Consider the following 19,383-nt stretch of genomic DNA (forward strand, 5'->3'; position numbering starts at 1 on the left):
ATCTAATCTGCGTTGGAGCCTGGATGGCTAACAGCAGGCAAATAAGTCACCAAGCCTTTCACCTGCTTCAGGTGGCTGTGACTAAAAGGCAAAAGCTGGTGATTTATTGTGTTACTGGCATTGCAGCAGCGCCTACAAGTCCTGGGTTTGAGTCGGGATCCTATTACATTTTGCAGCATACAAACACAGAACAAATAGTTTGGCTCCAGAGCGCCTTGATCTATTGCTGAGAAATTGTAGGTTTTGTGGCTGGTATTGTAAGAGAAGTGTTTCTGAGAACCAGAAATAAAATACAGTAGAAAATGAAATAATACTTCTTGTAGTTTCTTCTGCAATTACATTTGGGGCAATTTTTTTTTATTACTTTCTTCCTCTAGAGGAGTACAAAAGTGAGCATGCCCCTCAGCACAAGCAGAGAGCTTGAGATGCAAATACCTACTCTGGTATTTGTATTAAAACAACTTTTTTTTTTTTTTTTTGGCAGGTTCATGACTGTAATCTTACTGAAGCTGAGAGCCTGCAGTAGCCATGCTTTTTTTTTTCAGTCATCTCCGTGATAAATGTGGAGTCCCTAAGAAATTGTCTTTGTGTTGCTGTTTTGTGAAAGTATTAAATGCGTGTAACGTGTGCTGCTGGCATTAGACGTGGGTCACGCTGCAATTTAACTATGTCGAGCAACAGCTTTAGATAAACGTGAGGACATACTCAAATAAAATAGCAAGAGTAATTCTAATTAGGCAGAATGCAGCTAGGTAAGTAAAAAAAAAAAAAAAAAGCCAGTCATGATAAAGGATTACAGTTACTTATGAAAAGTGATGGTTGTGTCTTTCAAGTTTCTGTCACCTATTAAGCATTGCCGAATACATTTGTCACTTGGTTCTAAGTGTCCCCCTAAATGTTCACATCAATTTGTGCCCTGTCTGGCATGCTGGCCACTGCTATCGTGTCGTTAGGTCATTCTTGGTATGGTGGCCCGTGGATATGTGTCCCAAGTAGCGATTCCTTAGGGGCTGGTGGTATGTTTGCTCCCCTCCACCACAAGTGTCTTTGAAAAAGCGCCCGGTCCCCTTGAAGAACATCAGTGTTCGTGTGTATCAGTTCCATCGGCACCAGCCCCTCCGCAGTGGAAATATGTACTGGCAGCTGTGATTTCAAAACTTGAATTTGTTTCAGGTTTTATCTACCCTTCTCGATATCTAATGACAGAGAAGACATCACAAAAAAATCTCCAAAAATGAGTTGGCTGCCTCCAAACAAGCTGATCCCCAAGGTGGAGGAATGCTCACAGCTTCTAAAGGATTTATTTTTCTGGATTTTGTTCTGCGGCATACACCCCATCTGCCCACACCGGGCTCTGGCGAGGGGGGCGAGGGGTTAAGCCCGGCTTGGTGAGGGGGGCTGCCTGGCGAAGAACTGTAATCACCCCATCTTCTGTGAGATAAAAGCAGGACTGTCTTCTGGGCAAACCATACCGCTCTGGCATTTGGAGCTTTTTGGTTTGTTTTGCAGGTGCAGGTTTTTTGCGTTAACCTCATGCTACAGAACAAAACTTGAACCTCTCTGCATGGCAAGCCAGACAGGAATGATGGGAAATAGCAGTGAGCAACAAAGACAAGGATAAAAAAATTGGCAAGGAGGGTAAAATAGCCCCACAATGACTACTGTCATGCCCCAACTTTCAAAGAAAGCTCAACTTGATGATAAATCTTAATTACTTAGCAGTTTGCTTCCCTTCTTCCCCCCAAGATACAAGCTATGTCAAATGAGGCTGGGATTCCCCAGTTACTCTGGTAACAAGGAGTCTGCGCAGCCCGTTGAGTCAGTTGCCTTGTAACTATAAGAGCTTTTCAAAAGGACAATCTAAAGTCAATCCTACAGGAACTAAGGCACCCACAGATCAGTAATGTTTATGCTGCTTCAAAATAGGAATAAAAATATTTCTTTTTATATTCCGCTGCAGCATTTGAGTGAGAGACAAAGAACAATAGAGATAAAGCGTTAGCGATGAGGAATCACGTGTTATAACAAAATAAAACCAACACTTCTGTTCATCTTCAAGGCTCCAGGTACAGGAAGAAATCAGTCTTTGTGCAGTGACCTAGTCATTTCAGAGAACGTGCCAAAATAAAGTGCGTGGTGTGTATGCGACGTGACTTCAATCAATACATAAAATTCCAGAATGTTACTGGGTTAATTCATACTAATAGAAAAATCCAACTCACAGCCTATGGGGAGTGTATCCCCTTGGTCTTCACCGGGGCTATTCTGATACCTATGACTTAAATATAAACCATTTAATTTGTTAGCACTGCAAAATTTCATAATGAAAATTGTTCATCGACAAATGGTTACATTATGTATGTAATTGTTCCCTTATAAGATCCCATGTATTTCTCCATGTGTATTTTTTTCCCCAAAGTATTAGAGCTGTTCTGTGGTGATGATAGGTAATGTATCAAATCGAGTTTTCTTTGATAAAAAGCACTTAAACAAAAAGGTTTTATTCACTCTAACACAGGAGCTTTAATGGTATTTTGCTAAACAGCTTGGGATTGTGGGCATATTCTGGGAATAATTTATCATCGAAGTTAAGTTTACTCCTTTATGTTACTTGGGCTCCACTATAATTCTTCCGAATAGAGTTTAAGTAGGATTTAAAGCTACATCATCCTTAAGCTGGTCCTCAGCAAAGGCAGATTTCACCCTTCAAACACTGCTTTGTTTAGGTTTTTTAATTCCTGGTATAATGTCTTGCCTTAAATTTTACACTGGTCGGTGCTTCAGTGGCTTATTAAAAAAAAAAAAAAGAAAAAGTGAAAAACAGGCTGGGTGACTTAAAAAAGAAAATTCTTGTTGTTTCCTACGGAGGCTCTCGGCAGAAGGGTAGCGGCAGGGCCGGAGCTGCTCGCCGGGCGACCGACGGGCTGGGCGAGCGCTCGCCCCCGCTAGATGCTGCCGGAGAGCTGCCGGCGGGGCGAGCTGCCCGCCCCTGCCTGCCCCTGCCCGCCCCTGCCTGCCCCTGCCCGCCCCTGCCTGCCCCTGCCCGCCCCTGCCTGCCCTCCCACCTAACGTGCTCTTCTCGCTGCTACTCAGTTGGCCGCGTACCGTGAAATACGCCAAAACGCTGAACACAGGTGGCAGCGGACATGCAGGGTGCCTTTTCAGGACCTGAATTAGCGGGCAGGCTTGGCTGTGAGCTAGCAGGCTTTGCTCTTGCAGGTGGTTTCCCTACTCAGCTCTCGGTAACAGGAGCTCTGTCTTCGCTGAATTACACGGGCTTCTTTGTAACCTCTTCCCTGCGAAGCGTTTGCTCGTCATACGTAAACCTTCTGGTCATGGGCTGATTTCACTTTGGCTATCATTTGATTTTTCTTAATGTTACAAGTATTTCGTGCTAGAATGTCTGTGGAGAATCTTGATGGCGCCATGCTTGTCATAAATACTTTATAGAAGAAAATTAACCTTTAAAACTAAGACCCACCTGCATTTTAGCACAGCTCATTCCCATTTCTTTCAAATGAGTGAGGGTCCGTGAGCTCATTATAACTCAGAAACTTGTTGAATTACCGCAAAGTGCCTACAAAGTCAAGTGATGCTCAAATCTAAACCAGCGTATCGGGGAGGAGGCAAGTGGTCGGACAGAGAGGAGAACCCCCACATCTGATGTTCTGCCAAAGGCCCGCAGTTTGGGGGGATTCATGTGAAAACTGGAGAAGCTGGAATCCTGACCGGGAGATGAGACTGTCCCTTGCTACTCCAGGTTGGGCAGGAGTGGGTAGGAGGGGAGGTGCCTGAGGAACGGGTACTCCATGCTTCCCGCCTTACGCCTGCTTTCAGACAGTAAGACAAAGATGTGCTGTGCTCTGCCCACCGGGGAATAACATACTGCCTTTAGAATAAGATGCACAATAGGAATTAAAGCCTTTTTTAGCGTCTCTCAGTACAACAATTTCTAGATCGAATACAGATTGACATGAATATTGGGCTAAAACCTAACCTTACATACTAGTTATTTTGCCCTAAATCACTTTTTCATTGCTATTTTCAGTTGAGTTTAGAGTGCTAAGATAAAAATAATTTGTTATGATGCTATTGCATTATAGTAGGAGCTGGCCTCCCTTTTATTTAAAAGGGAAGAGAGAGTACTGGAGAATCTCTAGGACTAATTCTAGACAGCAGAGGAGCTGGCACTTCTACCCAAAAAAAAAAAATCAACCAAAAAAACCCCCAGACCAAACAAAAACCCAACAACGACCACCTCCGCTCTCTGGGCTGTCCTCCCTTTTAGCATTATTCAATTTACTGAAGGTGTTGGAATAAACTGCCTGGTGTTATTCCCCTGTATTTATGGTGTAGCATCCCTTTTCTGTTCACAGCCTAGCTCACTGGATTCCGGAGGCAGCTTTTGGGCTACCTGAGCAAGGAGAGACTCACCAGGCCAGACTGCAGAGTGCATTATGCTCTGGACCGTCTAGGCAATCCACATACAGAAATAGTGCTAGAGGCACTGTACCATTGGAACATAAGCATTGTTTACATACAGAGGTAATTTTTAATTATAAGTATTTCTACAATTAATTTTATGCCCTGTTTTTATTCGATATTTAAGTTGTGTATTTCTTTACTTTCCGTGTGCTGTTTGTAAACTATGGATCTTAGCGGTCTTGCTTGTGTGTCTTGTGTTACAGAGATGTAGAGTAGGTATCGACAAAGTCATTTGCTGGCAAGCTTTTGGATCTACCAAAACAATTCATTCTTTCTCTTTCTTTCTTTCTTTCTTTCTTCCCCCCCCCCCAATCTAATAATTTTTTTCTGAAGTCTTAAATTGTTTCTGTGTTTCTGCCATATCAAGGTTTGGATCTTTGCAGTCATTTTCTTAACAAAACTCTGAACTCTGTTTAGCCTCTCTCGTTCATTTGACACTTGTTTCCTGAAGCAATTTGCAGTTCTACTTCAATTGAGTAAAAGTTTCAGCCTTCTTTCTGGAAAGGAGTATCCTTGAATTTTTAAGAGAACTTGCTTTGTTAGTACAGCTATTCCAGATTCTGTTCTTTTCCTATTCACGGCAGGTCTATGCGAAATTCTCTGGCATACCGTTAACTTCCTTGGAGCTGGAATCAAAGTATTACTTAATTTCTCAACAATATGGGGCTCAAACGGGAGGATGGAGCAACGCAGGACCCTGCCTCCCTCTGCCAGACCTCTCACCCCCTTTGGACCAACATTAGCATTAACCATTTGCTCAATTCTGTCTTAAATCAGGGCTGCTTTCGTGGCATCAATTGGCAAAAACAATGCTGGAAAAGAAAAATCTGATGATGATGTTACTGGTGCAATACTGGTGAGCTACCTGTTTTATAAAGCCTAATCATTTCTTAAAGCAAAACAATTTTTTTTTTATTGTGACTATGAGTTTTACGTTCTCGTTCACCTGCCATCCTCCCATGGCACAGCTCCAACCTCGAGGAGTTCTGCTGCTCCAGTCAAACCTCAAATTGTGTTTATTTTTGTGTCTGTGCTTCAGGTCTTAATCTGCATGCTCTTTCACTTCGAACTCCCATCAAATCCAAATGACTTCATGCCTTTGAAGTGGTGCTAGACAGTTTTGTGGCAGTAGCAGAAAAAGTCCTACGTCCAGATTTTTGTAATTTTTCCCTACATGTTTCAAGCTTTCCTGATGTTTTTTCAGCAAATGCCTGACAAAAATTTCACAAACACCTGCCTATAGGTTGGGCTTTAAATCCTGAAGATCTTATGCAGCGACAGACCTGTTTATGGTGCTTTCCAGTTTCCCTGAGGAAGAGCAAAGCCCAGTTTATCCACAGCTCAACTGAAGCAAATCTTTCATTTATTTTTTTAATTGACTTGGTTGTTAGAGCCTCATCTCCTTCACCTGATTTAAAGCACACCTTGGGGTTTTTCTCTCCTTTACAGTTTTTTTTTTTTTCCCTAGTAAACAAGCTAATTGCTGCCTTATGCTGTATTTTGGAGGATGCTTCTTGGAATTTGTGGTGTTGAGGATTGTTTCAGACTACATTTTTTTTAACCATGATAATTTCAAAGTCCATGGGCACAATTTTTAGTTAAATAGGTCATTTAATAAAATGTACCCATTTTTTTTTTCCAGCTTAAAAATACCTTAGCGTGTAGATCTTTATTATATAATAAACCAACTTTGCGATAAACATTAGGGTTTCATTATAAAGGAAAATAAAACCAGTAAGTGCCTGAAAACGTGGCTGCATAAGAAGAAAAAGAGAGGGAAGCGTGGGATGTGGATGGAGAGGTGAGAGCAGTGCTCCAACAGTGCTAGTGAGGGAGAGGCAGAGGTTGAAAAAATCAGGATAGGATTGAAGTTAATTTCCCAGAACGAGTTATGGATTAACTGGAAGAAGCAAAGGAGTGTCGTCTGAACGGAAAGGACGAGTGGATTGCTCCTAGGACAGGAGTTTGGAAGATGGAGACTTGAGATAGCTCCGCTAAGGAAAAAACACCTGAAGTGATGCTGGGAAAAGAAATCAAAAGATTGAAAATAAACAAGGATTGAGAGGAAAAGCTAAACTATTCCAGTGTTTCAAAGGGTGAAAAAAAGTGCTTTCTTGTTCTGCCTTTACTGGAAATCTTTTGTCCTTTTTTTCCAGAAGAGAAGTTCTGGGGGCGTTGCAAGTCGCCACGACTGCAGTACAAGCTATGCTCCGTGCTACTATTCGTCTTCGAACGCCATGCGGGCACCGAGGGCCGCTTCTGCTCCCATTATTTTTGGTTAGTGAAGTGAGACTGTTTGCAGAGTGAATAAAAGCACTTTGCTATTTCTCTTTGCCAGCTGGGGCGGGGGCGGGGGGGGCGGAAAGGTCATTTTTTCTTATCTGGATTGGTTCGGGTCTGTTTTGTAAAAGCACGTCTAGAAAACCATTCCTTTTAATTTTTTTTTCCCCCTGCTACTCTGGTTCCTACTTCTCCATCGCTGTCCCTGAGCGCAGCACAGACAGCGACATGAATGTGCAGTCTCTTTGGCCCTGACAGTTGTTACAACACGGTTTTGACTTGACGTGTTTCCCCTGCCAAGATCAACAGGGGAGAAGGACAAGAGATGTGTGTCTATATATCTATAGCAAAGCTTTATCATACGGCAGTAAATTCAGCTTTGGTGAGAACTTTCTACTGCTCACAAGCTATAGGACAAGCACACAGCAAGTTATTAAAATGACCTTATTTTTGCAGTGATGAGTGATGATGTTCATAAAAAATCAGTGCGTATCCGTGAATCAGGAACAGGATTCCCAGTATGGAAGAGAAGAATATTTTTAGTAACTAGGTACAAGAGTGTTAGCATTTTTAGAAGGGAATTAACAGTTGAAAAAACGATGGGGAGAAATGTAGGAGGTGGAGGCAGTGGCTGGAAGATCTGTATTTTTAAGGTCCTCAGTGTGTACTCTACCTTCCTGAGCACAGATGATATTAAATCTTCAGGTCTCCACTATTTGCATGCCTGATTTTTTAAATTTCACCGAACGACTGCTTTTAGGTCAACAGTTTTCTTCTTTTCCCCCACGTCAGTCAGCGCGAGGAAGGCACGATCAGCCCAGACCTCAGCCCCGGCGTGAGGGGTGTCCTCTGCGATGTCGCTGTCGGTAAAGGTGGCCCTTGGTGAGGTAAGGTGTAAAGTATGGGCCCCTCAACCGCTGACCCCTCCTGCACGTGCATCAGAGCACCGATCCTGGGCCAGGGTCGCCGCCAACGCTGCCTGGCACGGTTGCTCTTGCTTTGGGTTGAGGGTTCAATCACCATTGCAAATCTGCTCCTGGCTTCGGGGAAGACGGCGAAGCTCGGTGTGGTCCATCCCATGTCCCCGCTATGGCGGAGGCAGGTTGTCGGTCACCTCTTTCTGCGTTCCACCATCATCCAGCCACCAAATGAACAGAACGATACCTACCTACCCACCCACCTACGTAGCAGCAGAAGGGCGTAGGAAAGCTCCGACCTTGTAGACGGCTCCCTGGGTATCTGCGCTGTTTAGGTTGGGCTGCGCAGGGTGTGATTCCGGCTGCAGCTGGGGGCTGTGCCGGCGGCGGAGCCGGCGGGTAACTCCCCAGGAACTCAGAGCATCCCCACAAGACCTGTAAAGTAGACGGCGTGAGCGTTTGCCGTCAGGGCAGGCCCGCTCTGGTGCCTTGGCAGTGCTCGCTTCGGCCAGGTCCGCCGGCTCACGGCCCATCCCGGGGACTGGGCTAGAGGGAGCCGACAGCGAGGGGTCCCAGCCGGCGTTACCCGAGCGCTGCCGTGACATCCCCAGTGAGACGCGGTGACTGCACAGAGCGCGGCGCGTGCGCGAGCTGAGCTGAACACGCGGCAGACTCGTTCCTGGTGGTGGTTGCAGGTTAGAAGCATCCAAAAGAAAGCATTTTTTAGAAAAATGTTGGTTAAAGAGAAAAACAGTGCACACATGGTGATGGATGGTCCTAAACGCAAGGACGGGCAGGTTTTCAGTTCGGTTTATTTTTTTTTTAAGGCAGTAAGGAAAACAAAACACAGACCGGCTGCCGGCAAAATTAGTTACCATGTATAGGTTTTGTGTTTACAGGGAAGCAGTTCTTTAAAAGAAAAACGTTTTTGAGAAGCGGTTGTGATGCAGCCCCGCTGGCTTTGGCGACAGGAGAGCGACGTGCCGGAGGTCTGTGAGGAAGAGACGGCGTGGCACCGCGTCCCTGCTCCGAGATGATGGACGTGCGATGCCCGTCGGGCTCCTCTGCTGCCGGACCCACACGGGGTCACCTCTCACTGCACGCCCGAGGGTCACTGTGTACCGGGGCTTTGCCGGCTGCGGTGCGGGAGCAGGGTCTGGGAGCAAAGGCCGGGCTGGAGCAGGGACAACTGGTGCCCTGGGGTGGCGGGGCCCGGCGCTGCCCTCGTTCCCAGGGCCAGCCTGGCCCCGGCCCCGCGGCTGCTCCGGTCGTTGGGTCACGTTTCCGCAGCCAAGAGCCCCCCCGGCGCACACCAGAACCGGGGCCGGGGGGTCCCGGCGGGTCCCGCGGAGCCTCCCCGGGGGCAGGGCGGGAGCGCGGGGCGGTGCCTTCCCCCGCCGCCGGGCAGCCCCGCCCCCCGCGCCGGTTGGCCGCGGCCGAGCTCTGCTTTGCATATTCACCGGCCCCGCGGCCGCTCCGCGCCAATAGGAGCGCGGGGGGCGGCCGCCTCATTAGCATAGGCACCTCGGCGCTGGACGCAGAGCGGCGGCCGCCGCGGCTCGCAGCGACCGAGGGGCCGGGAGGGGCGGGCGGGCGCCGAGGGCAGCCCCGCCGCAAGCAGCCGCAGGGCCGGGGCGCACGGCCGCCGGCGCTGCTCCCTGGGGACCGCCACCCGCCGGCAGCGGCGCGGGAGAGCCGGCCATGGCCGCCCCCGCGCGGTACCTGCTAGGCTGAGATGAGCGGCGGCGACGGGCGCTGCGGGCGTTGGATGGGGCGGGCGGGCGGCGGAGGGCTGGCTTCCCGGGTGCGCCGCTGAGGCAGCCCCAGGGCCGCGCCGGCCGGCGACGCCTTTTTATTTTTATTTTTTTGTTGTCGTTACTATTTTTTCATATATTTTTTCCGCCAACCGGTGGAGCGGGGCTCGGTGCGCGGAGGGCGCCGGCGGAGAGCGGCAGGCCGAGCCGAGCCGGGGGAGGCTGGCCGGCGGTCGGCGGGGGCCGGCGATGCGGTGCCTCGCTCTGCTCGGCCTCGTCGCCTGGGGCCTGGGGATCTGGGCCGGGCCCAGCGGCGGAGCGTCCCCCCCGCCCTGCCCGGCCTCCTGCAGCTGCGACGGCGACCGCGGCGTGGACTGCTCCGGGCGGGGGCTGGCCGCCGTGCCCCCGGGACTCAGCGCCTTCACGCACGCCTTGTGAGTCGGGCCGGGGCGGGCAGGTAGCCGCGGCGGGTGGGGGGTGGGAGCTTCGTCCCCCCTTTATGTAAGAAAAACCCCAGCAATTGCGTGTTTATGTCTTTGCTGTCGCTGCTGCGGGCGTAACGCGGCCGCCCCCCGGCGCCGCCGCTCTCCCCCGCCGGCCTGGCCCGTCCCGCGGGGGGCGGCCTGTGGGCAGCGACGGGGCCCGCGGGGCCGCACGCAGGGCCCGGCCCCGCTGGGGCAGGTGAGGGCGGCCCGGGGACTGAGGCGGCACCTGGCCTCGGGTCCGGCCGCCCTCCCGCTCCTGGGGGGCCCGGCCCGGCGGGCGGCCCTGTGCTCCGGCGGGTGGAGGTGAGCCGGGTGGGCAAAGCCCTCCGAAAGCCCCGGGGGATCGGCCTGGGAGACTTAAAAGGCCGGGAGGGTTAGCGGGGTGAGGCGGGGGCAGCTGCGGGGGTGCTGTGGGAGCGAGGGGGGGGGATATCCCGGTGGGGTCCGAGTGGGTCCTGGTGCCGTCCTGAGGCAGGGGAACCGGGGCTGCCTGTCCTTATGCGATGTCCGCCACTGAAGCGCCTTTCTCTTCAGTTTTCTCCAGAAACCAGTTCCCAGACTAGCCGGTCTTCTCCCAAAAGTCAAGGCATTTTCAGTCCACAGCGTGCGTGAATCCAGTTAAATAAGGATGCCCTCACTTTTACAAAAGCTCTCAGTATGGGATGCGCAGCTGAACCTTGAAAACCAACACAAATAAAGGCTTGGGAGCTTTGCTGAGTTTTGGTTGTGGAGGGAGAAAAAAAAAAACCTCATAACACAGCTTTTTGGTGTCCTATGGTATTGTAAACTAGACAGAAACTGGTGGATCTTGGTTTGAATTTCGCTAACTTTAATAATAAAATTCTAATTGAGGAATGAACACTCTGTTCCGCAGAGACACGACGAAAGAAGGATTTGCAGCTTTCAATATAGTAGTTTTGCTAATCCACAAACCTGTGAAGTTTCACAATAAAACCTGTCAGTCTTGCCCCACTTCTCAGTGAAGGTTTCACAGGCTGGAGTGAGGTCCTGTAGGGGCCAGTGGTCGGGTCTGCTATTCCTAAAGCTTCGCTGCGTTTACAGCATATAATACGGGGCGCACTACAGCAAATTATGGCGCATGGTTTCAGGTCTGTGCTGAACTGCTGTGTTGTCAAAAATACAGTAGTAGTGTATGCCTTCGAAAATGTCACACTTTTTTTCCTCTTTGTTTGCCTACACTTAATATGCAAAGGGAGTCTGGTTCTTAGTTACTGGAGGTTTTGTTTACTGAGCAGGTTTCCAATTTCTCCTACCTGTTTGGACTTTTTTTTCTTTTAATTGTTTAAACTGGGTGGAGAAAGATTACTGAGCCTTTTGCTCGTGTAGTACTTGATGAATGGCAAAAGTTACAGGTCTCGGTTGTTACCTGCGTTTAAATATTTTGTTCCTTTTTGTGCTTATACGGTGTTAGTGGGAGCTGACTTTGTGGCAGTTTTCCTGTGGCAGAAACCGTGTTTGGTGTAGGGAGTCAGGAGCTGGTGCTGTGGAGCCTTGGACTTGCTGGTAATTCTCTTTCCTCCACAGATAAAACAGGGATGTTACCCAATTTCATAAAGTACTTGAAGCCTATCTGGTAAAAGCTGCATTTAAGCACAAGTTTTTATGGCTACTACATTGTCTGGCTGTCTTGTAAAGTGGGCTCGGTACATCCCTGTGTGTCTGCAACCTGGCATTCGTTGTCTAGTAGGTACAAGTCGTCACAGCCAACACCCATTAGAGATAAGGTTGCCAAAGAGTTTCAGTTTGTAAGTTCCTACTTACTGTGCAGGTAAATTTCTAGAAGCTGGCTTAAGCTTACAGCAAAAATGAGAGGAGACCTGCATGTGCTTTATCGTGTTTTGGGATGAGTTTGCGTCGCTGTTGGTTTTGCGTTCTTTAAACTCGAGCAGAAACTTTTTAGCTACCTCGTTCTCTGGCAGTGAAGAATACTCTTGGTCCTTATTTGTGTTTAGTTCCTGTTTCCTTATTTACAGAAGGAAAAAAATAGGTGACTTTTTGCGCTTGAGTAGTCTCTGTTGTAGCGAGGCCGCTGGAAGTTCAGGATATGTAGAAAACAGTTTTGTAGGCAATAGAAAACTCACTTCTGACCTGCTTGGGCTGGACAATGTATAGTTTTGCCAGAGAAGCTGAGTTGGCTTGTGTGGAGGGGAAAAAAATAATAAATACCATCACCCCCCCCAACTGATACATTTATGTTATGGCAGAGCGTCTTAGCTCCATGAGAGGAGAGCTTTTCTGTGCTCTGTATCAGGCAGCATAACGATGTCAGGAAATCCCCTTAGCATTGCTACGGGGCTTTTTTAGATTATAGCCATGGCAGCAGAGAGTCTGTAGCGTAGAGATGGCTGAGAGAGTGTTACAAACGATGTTCGGCGATACTAAAGCAAAGTTGTGCTACGTTTTGGCTTTGCAGGGAGGGAGCAACTGAGGAGAAGTTGCTCACAATTAACGCCAGTTGGCAGTGAATGAGTTTCAAGGCAGTTGAGAACCATGGAAGGTGATTGATACTTAATTTTTACTACTTCTGTTTTTCTGCAGTCTTAATTTCTTTGCATTAATCTTAATAATTTAACATAACTTCCAAGGTGTATTTTTAACATACAGCCATGTTTCTTGGGCTGCCACGAGTGGTCAGGCAGTGATTTCTGTAGAGCCTCAAGAGCATATCCTTTTGCATTCTCCCCTTCTCTTTCCTTATTTCTTTTTCTTCAGCTTTTGACTGATCTGCTGCTCATTCCTTGCTTACCGTGGTGGTTCGAAAGCTCCTCCAAACACAGCAGGGTTGGGGTTTTTTTGCATAATGTACATTGAATAGACGCTCCACTGTGTTCATACCTGGATAAATGCATTCTAACCATAATGCTGGGACACAGGGAGAGGGAAGACTGGGGTCGTAGCAGGAGGGTTGTATGGCTATATGGTAACTGAAGTACCGTGTGGTCACGTGAGGGTAGTTGCATCAGACTGAGCAGCTTGGAAAGACACAGTATCTGCTCATTAGTTTTGAGTCATCGGTGTGCTTTGAGAGATGGAATTTGAATAAAGAAAGGTGAGTATGTCGTCCCAACCGCAGTCATCTTGGTGAAGAGATTTTTGAGAGATAATATGAGTGCTCAGAAAAGAGAGAGGTGGCAGCACTAGGTCCAGACTCTCTGAAGGGCTGGAGGGGAGGGGATGGGATGGATGGGAAGGAATGCGGAGGGAGTCAGGAGGACACGACCAGGGATAATTACTTGATACTTTCACTGTAGGCGGCCATTTGTTCTGTATAATTTAGGTAGGTGTTTATGTAACTCTTAATTACCAGCTGCCTGTTTTTCTGTTTATGAAGGTTGTGATTTTGCTTTGTTGCAAAATAACTGTCGTCTAGCAAGTTGAGATGCCTGCGCAAGAATGTGAAAATGTTGTTTGGGTTTTTTAATGAATGCAGTACGCACCTGATCCTTTCTATGATAAATCATGTGCTAGAAAACATTCATGTTAGTGGAAGAAAGTTATGGTAGGGCGTACTTGTACTTGTGTTTCTCATGGGTCTTAGTTTGAGAACTGAAATTCCAGTTTTGGGGGTTCCATACTTGCATGAGTCTTGTACAGGAGATGAAAAGCAGATAATTCTAGATAATGACTTCGGAGACATCCTACATGGGCCTGGCTGTTTCAGGGGCTTGCCTGACAGCCGTGAAGAATGTAGTCTCTTCTCATTGCCTGCTGTTATATTTTGGGCACTTGAAATATGAAAACAGTACAGATAATTTTCCTTCTAGTGTTTCTTGCTTATGTTTTCAGGGAATGACAGGGTCCCTTGCTTTAATTTTCCTATCTCTGAGTTGTGAAGGGAGGGCTTCCAAGTCCTGGCTGCCATAGAGAATAGACCTTTAGGATAAAACGGTCATTTTGGTCTTTTAGTTTTTATTACTCATTTAACCTTACACTGTCCATCTTTCTGTGTGCTGTATTACGCCCTAGCTGTATAAGATCAAAATGTGGCAGTTGAGAAAGATCCTTTTTTTACTTGTTTTGTAGCACAGGTTGCTTCAGCAATTGCAGAGAGTTGATTGTCTTCAGTCTGCAGACTATCTGGCAGTACCTACGCTGTCTCATGTTTAAGTTAATTTCCTACTCCATTTATGTATAAATGGCAAAATGATACAGTTCTGTTTGAATTCAGCAGAGCTCACATGGTTTTTTTCTTTTGTCTTTTCATCTGGCACTTTTATTTTTTGTAGAATGGTGATGAAATGCAGTAGGTAGATGTGAGATGTCTTCTTCTAATACGTCCGGTACTGACACGCAGATATTTAGCATCCTGCTATGGTCAGATAAGCACAGGACAGACCTGGCTGAGGTTTTGTGAATGCTGTCTAGCAGAGTTGTTATGGTGAAAAGTAAAGATGTCCAGACATGACCTTGAGTCTGGAAAATGTAGCATAATTGCAGTCCTCCTGAGATAGAAAAGCCTTATCTAATTAGAGGTTTGAAGGTTTTACAGTTACGCTGTTTAGTTTTTCGCTTGCCTGTGCCATATGCTGGTGATGGGATGGCAAGTAATAAAAGGCTTATTCTGTCTTTTTAAAAGCATACTTTCCATACTGCTTTTGGAAAGACACGATCACGTCATTTTAATCTGAGTATTCCTGTTAGTTGGCAGAAATGTGGTTATGTTTGTAGAGGGCTGTGAAATCCCATGGGCAGGAGGGGGACTTGAGTTTGCTGGTGCAGCATCCGGTGCCTGGCGACTGGACCAGAGCCCAGCGGCAGTCTCCAGCAGACTTCACCCAAGGATTGGAGTCTTTATGGTTCATTTTAAACTGGCTGATTTGTCTGTCGGTCGTGTGAAAAAAGTAGATGCTCTTAGGTAGCACACAGAAAAGTGAAGTTGTTGTTTCGAAGTTTGTTAAATATTTTTTACCCTTTTTATGTTCTCTATTGGCAGCAAATTTGGTGTTTCCCTCTTTCGCTTTTCTTCCTCCCTGGAAAAAAAAAAAAACCAAGAAAAAACAACACAAAACCCAAACCAGTGCCCTGCCATAGCACGTAATTTGCCAGGTATTTGGCATTTATTCTGTATGTTGAGCTCATTTGTATCAGCAATATGTCATTTCTTGTTTGATGCTTACTGGCAGAGTCTTGTAAATGTGACTTTGGGGAATAAATACTAAGATAAGTCTGCAGCATGGAAAGAAGTTGGACTTTAGTGTAAGCAAGTTTATGCTAGTAAATAATTACCTTTTGAGTTCTTGAGTGGAATTTACTAGTAACTATCTGCTTCAGATGGAAAATATGGAAGCTGTAATATAAGGACTGAAAAACAAAACAAACCCCAAAGAAACCTCCTCCGCAAGGATCTTTATTTGTTTTGTATTTTACATCTAAGCCAGCAATTTTTGCAGAACACAAGCTCTTATTTACCCAGAGAAAATTACTGGCCTAGATTTCAGAAGGGCTGAGCACCCATATCTCATTTTAGAGAGCATGGGAGCTGCGGGGCTCTGGGAGCGTCTCTGAATGTCAGAGACCCTCTTCTCCTTTCCCTCTTGGCCACCCTCGCGCTTTTCCTAAAGCTTGTTCCTAAAGGCGGTCGTCTTGTTGGGAATGGGCACGAGCTGATGCCGTGTTTATCTTCTGAAGGATTTGCCAACAGCTCAGGTTTGCCTGCTGCTTGTTTTGCAAATAAGCAAGGGAGTGAAGTGGATGGGGCTGGTTGGCTTCAGCACGGCCGCATGGGACTCCATGGCCAGCAGTTATTCTATTGAGGGATGAATCTGTTTCAGGCTGCAGCTCTGTGCTGCCAAGTTGTGGTTTTGGGGTTCTTTACGGAAGAAGCAGAAAGTCAAAAATAGCTTGAGGAAGAATGAGAGAGGTCTGTACGATCCTAGAAATAGGAGACAAAGGTGGGAGAGGGTACGGAAGAGAGGATAAGAGGAGAAGCCATCCCTATTTGAAGAAACCTGTCAATTGAGGCACCAGAGATTTAAATGTTACGAAACCTTTGTTACCAGAGGTACCAAGAGCATTTTATGGGTTAGAGGTTGCTGACCATCCTCCCCACCTGGCAGACTCACCATCTGCTGCTGTGGTGACCTAGGATTTTGCCACAGGGAAATACTCTTCCGTAGTTTTTTCGTACCTGCCTTTCAGGTATCGCTGCAGTGTTCTGATAAGATGTTCTCAAACTTTGGTCTGAAAAGAGATTTCTGGTCACGTGACGTTGGTTCTTAATGCTCTCCCGCCGACAGGTAGCCCTGCACAACCTTTTTGGAAATGTGGAGGTACCTGTTGGTATTTCCTTTGCTGACGGACGGGCAACCGGTTCAGTCGATGTAGAATTGCACGCAGCGATGGGTGTCAGGAGAGGAAGATCTTGGTGTTACTATAGAAATACTGTCCTCGCTATAAACGTGTTTGAAAGCCTTCGTTTCAGAATCAGGCCCAGATTTGCTCAGTTTTGTGTTGCAAATAAAGCTGGTATGTCCAAATCTGAAACATCTAGCATTAGATGTATGGGTGCTTGGAAAGTGTAATTAAATCATGCAGAAATGGCATATGATCTACCTGGCAAAACAGTTGACCTTTTTGCCTTTTTTTTTTTTAAGTGCTGAGTTACTGCAGCTGTCAGTGAGTTTCACTGAAGTTGAAAGTTTCCAATGTTTTCAAATTGTATGTCACTTATTTTAAAATACATAGTTGAAATAGCAGAATGCATTTTATTTTACTGTTGAATGATTTAACTGTTACAGGATTGGGACAAGGTCAGAACTTTCCTCTTCCCAGAAACATATTATTGTTGCTGAAAGATGAGGGGAAATCTTTATTTCAGCTTCACCCTGAATTTGAAAGCACGTTCTGCATACAGCCAGTCAAGTTACATTATTAATGATATAAATCTTTTACAAAACAAGAGAGGATTGTAGTGATCTCAAAAATAACAGTTTAAAGTAGATGTCTGAAAAGTGTTGTTGAATTTGAATATATAACAGCTAACTGATGGCGTTATACATAATGTCAATCAATACACTTACACGTTTTAAAAAATGCGGATAGCTGTTTTTGAACAGGTGATATTGATATATATTCCCTGGTGGACTGGGGTCTGACATCTGTGAGGGATGTGTTTGCTTTGGGGAAGTCGGAATATCACTTCATGAATTTTTGTCAGCCTCGCTTTCCTGGTGTGGCTTTTATATTTGCTGCTTATACTTAGGGAGTTACAGGGAAGTCATCTTTTTCTTAGGTGGCCTATTTCAGTCATACAGTGTGTTTTGGAGTTAGTAAAACTTGGTTGGCTAAGTTTTGGACGTTATTTTTTTTAAAACCTATTAAAAAGCATATTGTTCAATATCTCTTGTTTAATTGATGTCTTCTCAAAGGAAGAATGGTCTTCATAGCATGGCAGAAATAAAACTTAATTCCTTAGGCTTCACTTGGGTGCTTTTTGCGTTTCTATTTAATGAATACAATTCAGTAAGGAAACCTGTAAAGTATTGAGCATGTGGAAGAGAAGAGCAATACGATTTTCATTATTGAAAAAGGTTTCTCCTGTTTCTCAAGTGATAGCAGTTTTAAATGTAGCCAGATGTTTGTTGGTATAACATGAGATAACTCCAAAACACGGAAGGTCTGTTGCTGAAATTTGATGCTCAAGGTACATCAGTGTTGGGGGTTGTTGTTGTTGTTGATGTTGTTCAAACCTAATATTGATAAATACACATGTAGCTAAATTCTTGCTTTATAACTTTGTTACCTGTAGGTGATTCAGACAATTGATGATTTTTGACAACTCAACCTTAAGATTTTTGCACAGTGAAGATAAGAATTTTTTTTCTATTTTTTGATCTGAAGTTAAGAAAATACTGAAGTTAATTATTTTCTTCAGGGCTGGGAGAGCTATTACAAAGCTTAAGAACTCTAACACTTTTTAAAAAAATATAATAACTAATTCCTGTAAGCTTTGCATTAAAAATGCAGGAGGAGCCATAAACCATCAACATGGTCTTGGAGGAGGGGATAGAAGTTACACAGAAGGTGCTGTCTTTAGGGCAGGAAGAAAGCAATTTCTCTTTAAGAGAGCAAGTGCTAATGCTATATCTTGAGGAAAAGATGAAGAAAAATCCAAAGTCAGGTGAAGTTGTTGAGAGCGCTCTGAAGAGCACCCTCAGAAGTCAGGCCCTCAGAGGGTAAACGGCTGTCTTTGCAGCTCTCAGTTGAGCATTTTCTTGCTAAAATGCAAAGAGTTGGGGTTTTTTTGGGGGGGGGGTTGGGGTTTGTTTTTGGGTTTTGTTTGGTTTTTTGTTTTTTAAAGTGGTTTACCTCTGCCTTTTCTCTCCCCAACAAATCCTGGAGGGATGCTAGGTCTTGCAAGGTCTTTTTTTGCCCTAAAATTTTTGAGCAAATGTGGTTGGACTTTTAAATGACACACAATTAGCAATGAATCATAAATGGATGTGCAATTTCTGAGGTATGCAGGGGAGGCCTAAACCTGTTTAATTTAGCTTAATAATGCTGCAAAAGCAGTTGTGTGTATTTATAACCTTGTTCTGTGAAAATGTGTTTTTTGTCTGGGAGTCTTCCCATTACCTTCTTGACATCTGCCTGGTTACAGATGAATGGCCTGACCCAGTGCCCCAGCGGGGAGAGCGGCGTGGCTGTGCTTTCAATGGACGTGTCACCGACAAAGGAAACATATGGAGTATTTCATTCCCCTCTTTGCGAGCAGTATACGGGGCTGTAAGGGCAGAGGGCTGTGTCCTTCAAACTTCATGGTAGATCGGTAAGCTAGCCACAAGGTTTGCTTTGAGCCATCAAAATGCTCTTGCCGAAGGCGTTGTACTTTGCGTGGCGCTGTGCTTTTCTGTGAGACAGGAACTCCAGATGCAGAGCAAAGCCATTTTGGCAATGCAGTACTAATAATGTGACCATGCAGTAGCGTTCCCTGTGGTCGTGTTTCATTCTTCCCAATACGTGATACTACACAATGTTTTTTCTGAATTATTTGGGCACTGTGGTGGTTGGTTTTTGGTGTTTGGCAGAGGCAGACAATATGAGCACAGATGTGTGGGTCCCACCGAACGTGCCCCCTGTGCCAGTTACTTTCAGAGCACGAAATGGGACCAACTGTTGCGTGTCATCCGACAGGACACCCCAGGCTGTTAATTTGTAAAGTGGGAGTTTGTTTTTTCTGCACTCAGGGCTTTGGGGTTGCGGCAGGAAAGCAGGGTGGTTTGCTCCTGTTGCAGCATCACCTTGGAGAAGAAGGTGATGCAAGTCAGGAGAGGACGCCTGGGGAAGCTTGCTGCTCCATGGCTGTTAAAAGCTCTCAGTGCTGACTAGCTTCAATCCTTTCTTCATTACTGCAATTTCATGTGAGGGCTGTCCTGGCTATCCTTTTTAAAATTCCATTTCCTAACAACTCTTCCTTGCTGTTTTTCTAAATGCTGATCTGGA

General features: G+C 46.1%; 1 protein-coding gene across 2 annotated transcripts in view; it reads left to right on the top strand.

The window, feature by feature from the left end:
* Window positions 1–9,477: 9,477 nt before the first annotated feature.
* The window catches only part of LGR4 (leucine rich repeat containing G protein-coupled receptor 4), an 80,548-nt gene continuing 70,642 nt past the window's right edge, over window positions 9,478–19,383 (top strand). Inside the window, exon 1 of one of the 2 annotated variants that reach the window (XM_075755317.1) lies at window positions 9,478–9,870. In XM_075755317.1, coding sequence (XP_075611432.1) covers window positions 9,686–9,870 — 185 coding nt within the window. In that variant the 5' untranslated portion in view covers window positions 9,478–9,685. Of the gene's footprint in view, window positions 9,871–11,264; window positions 12,992–19,383 lie in introns of those variants that run through there. The other variant, XM_075755318.1, reaches the window with a different exon arrangement.

Source organism: Balearica regulorum, chromosome 5 (genome assembly GCF_011004875.1).
Source record: "Balearica regulorum gibbericeps isolate bBalReg1 chromosome 5, bBalReg1.pri, whole genome shotgun sequence".
NCBI lineage: Eukaryota > Metazoa > Chordata > Aves > Gruiformes > Gruidae > Balearica > Balearica regulorum.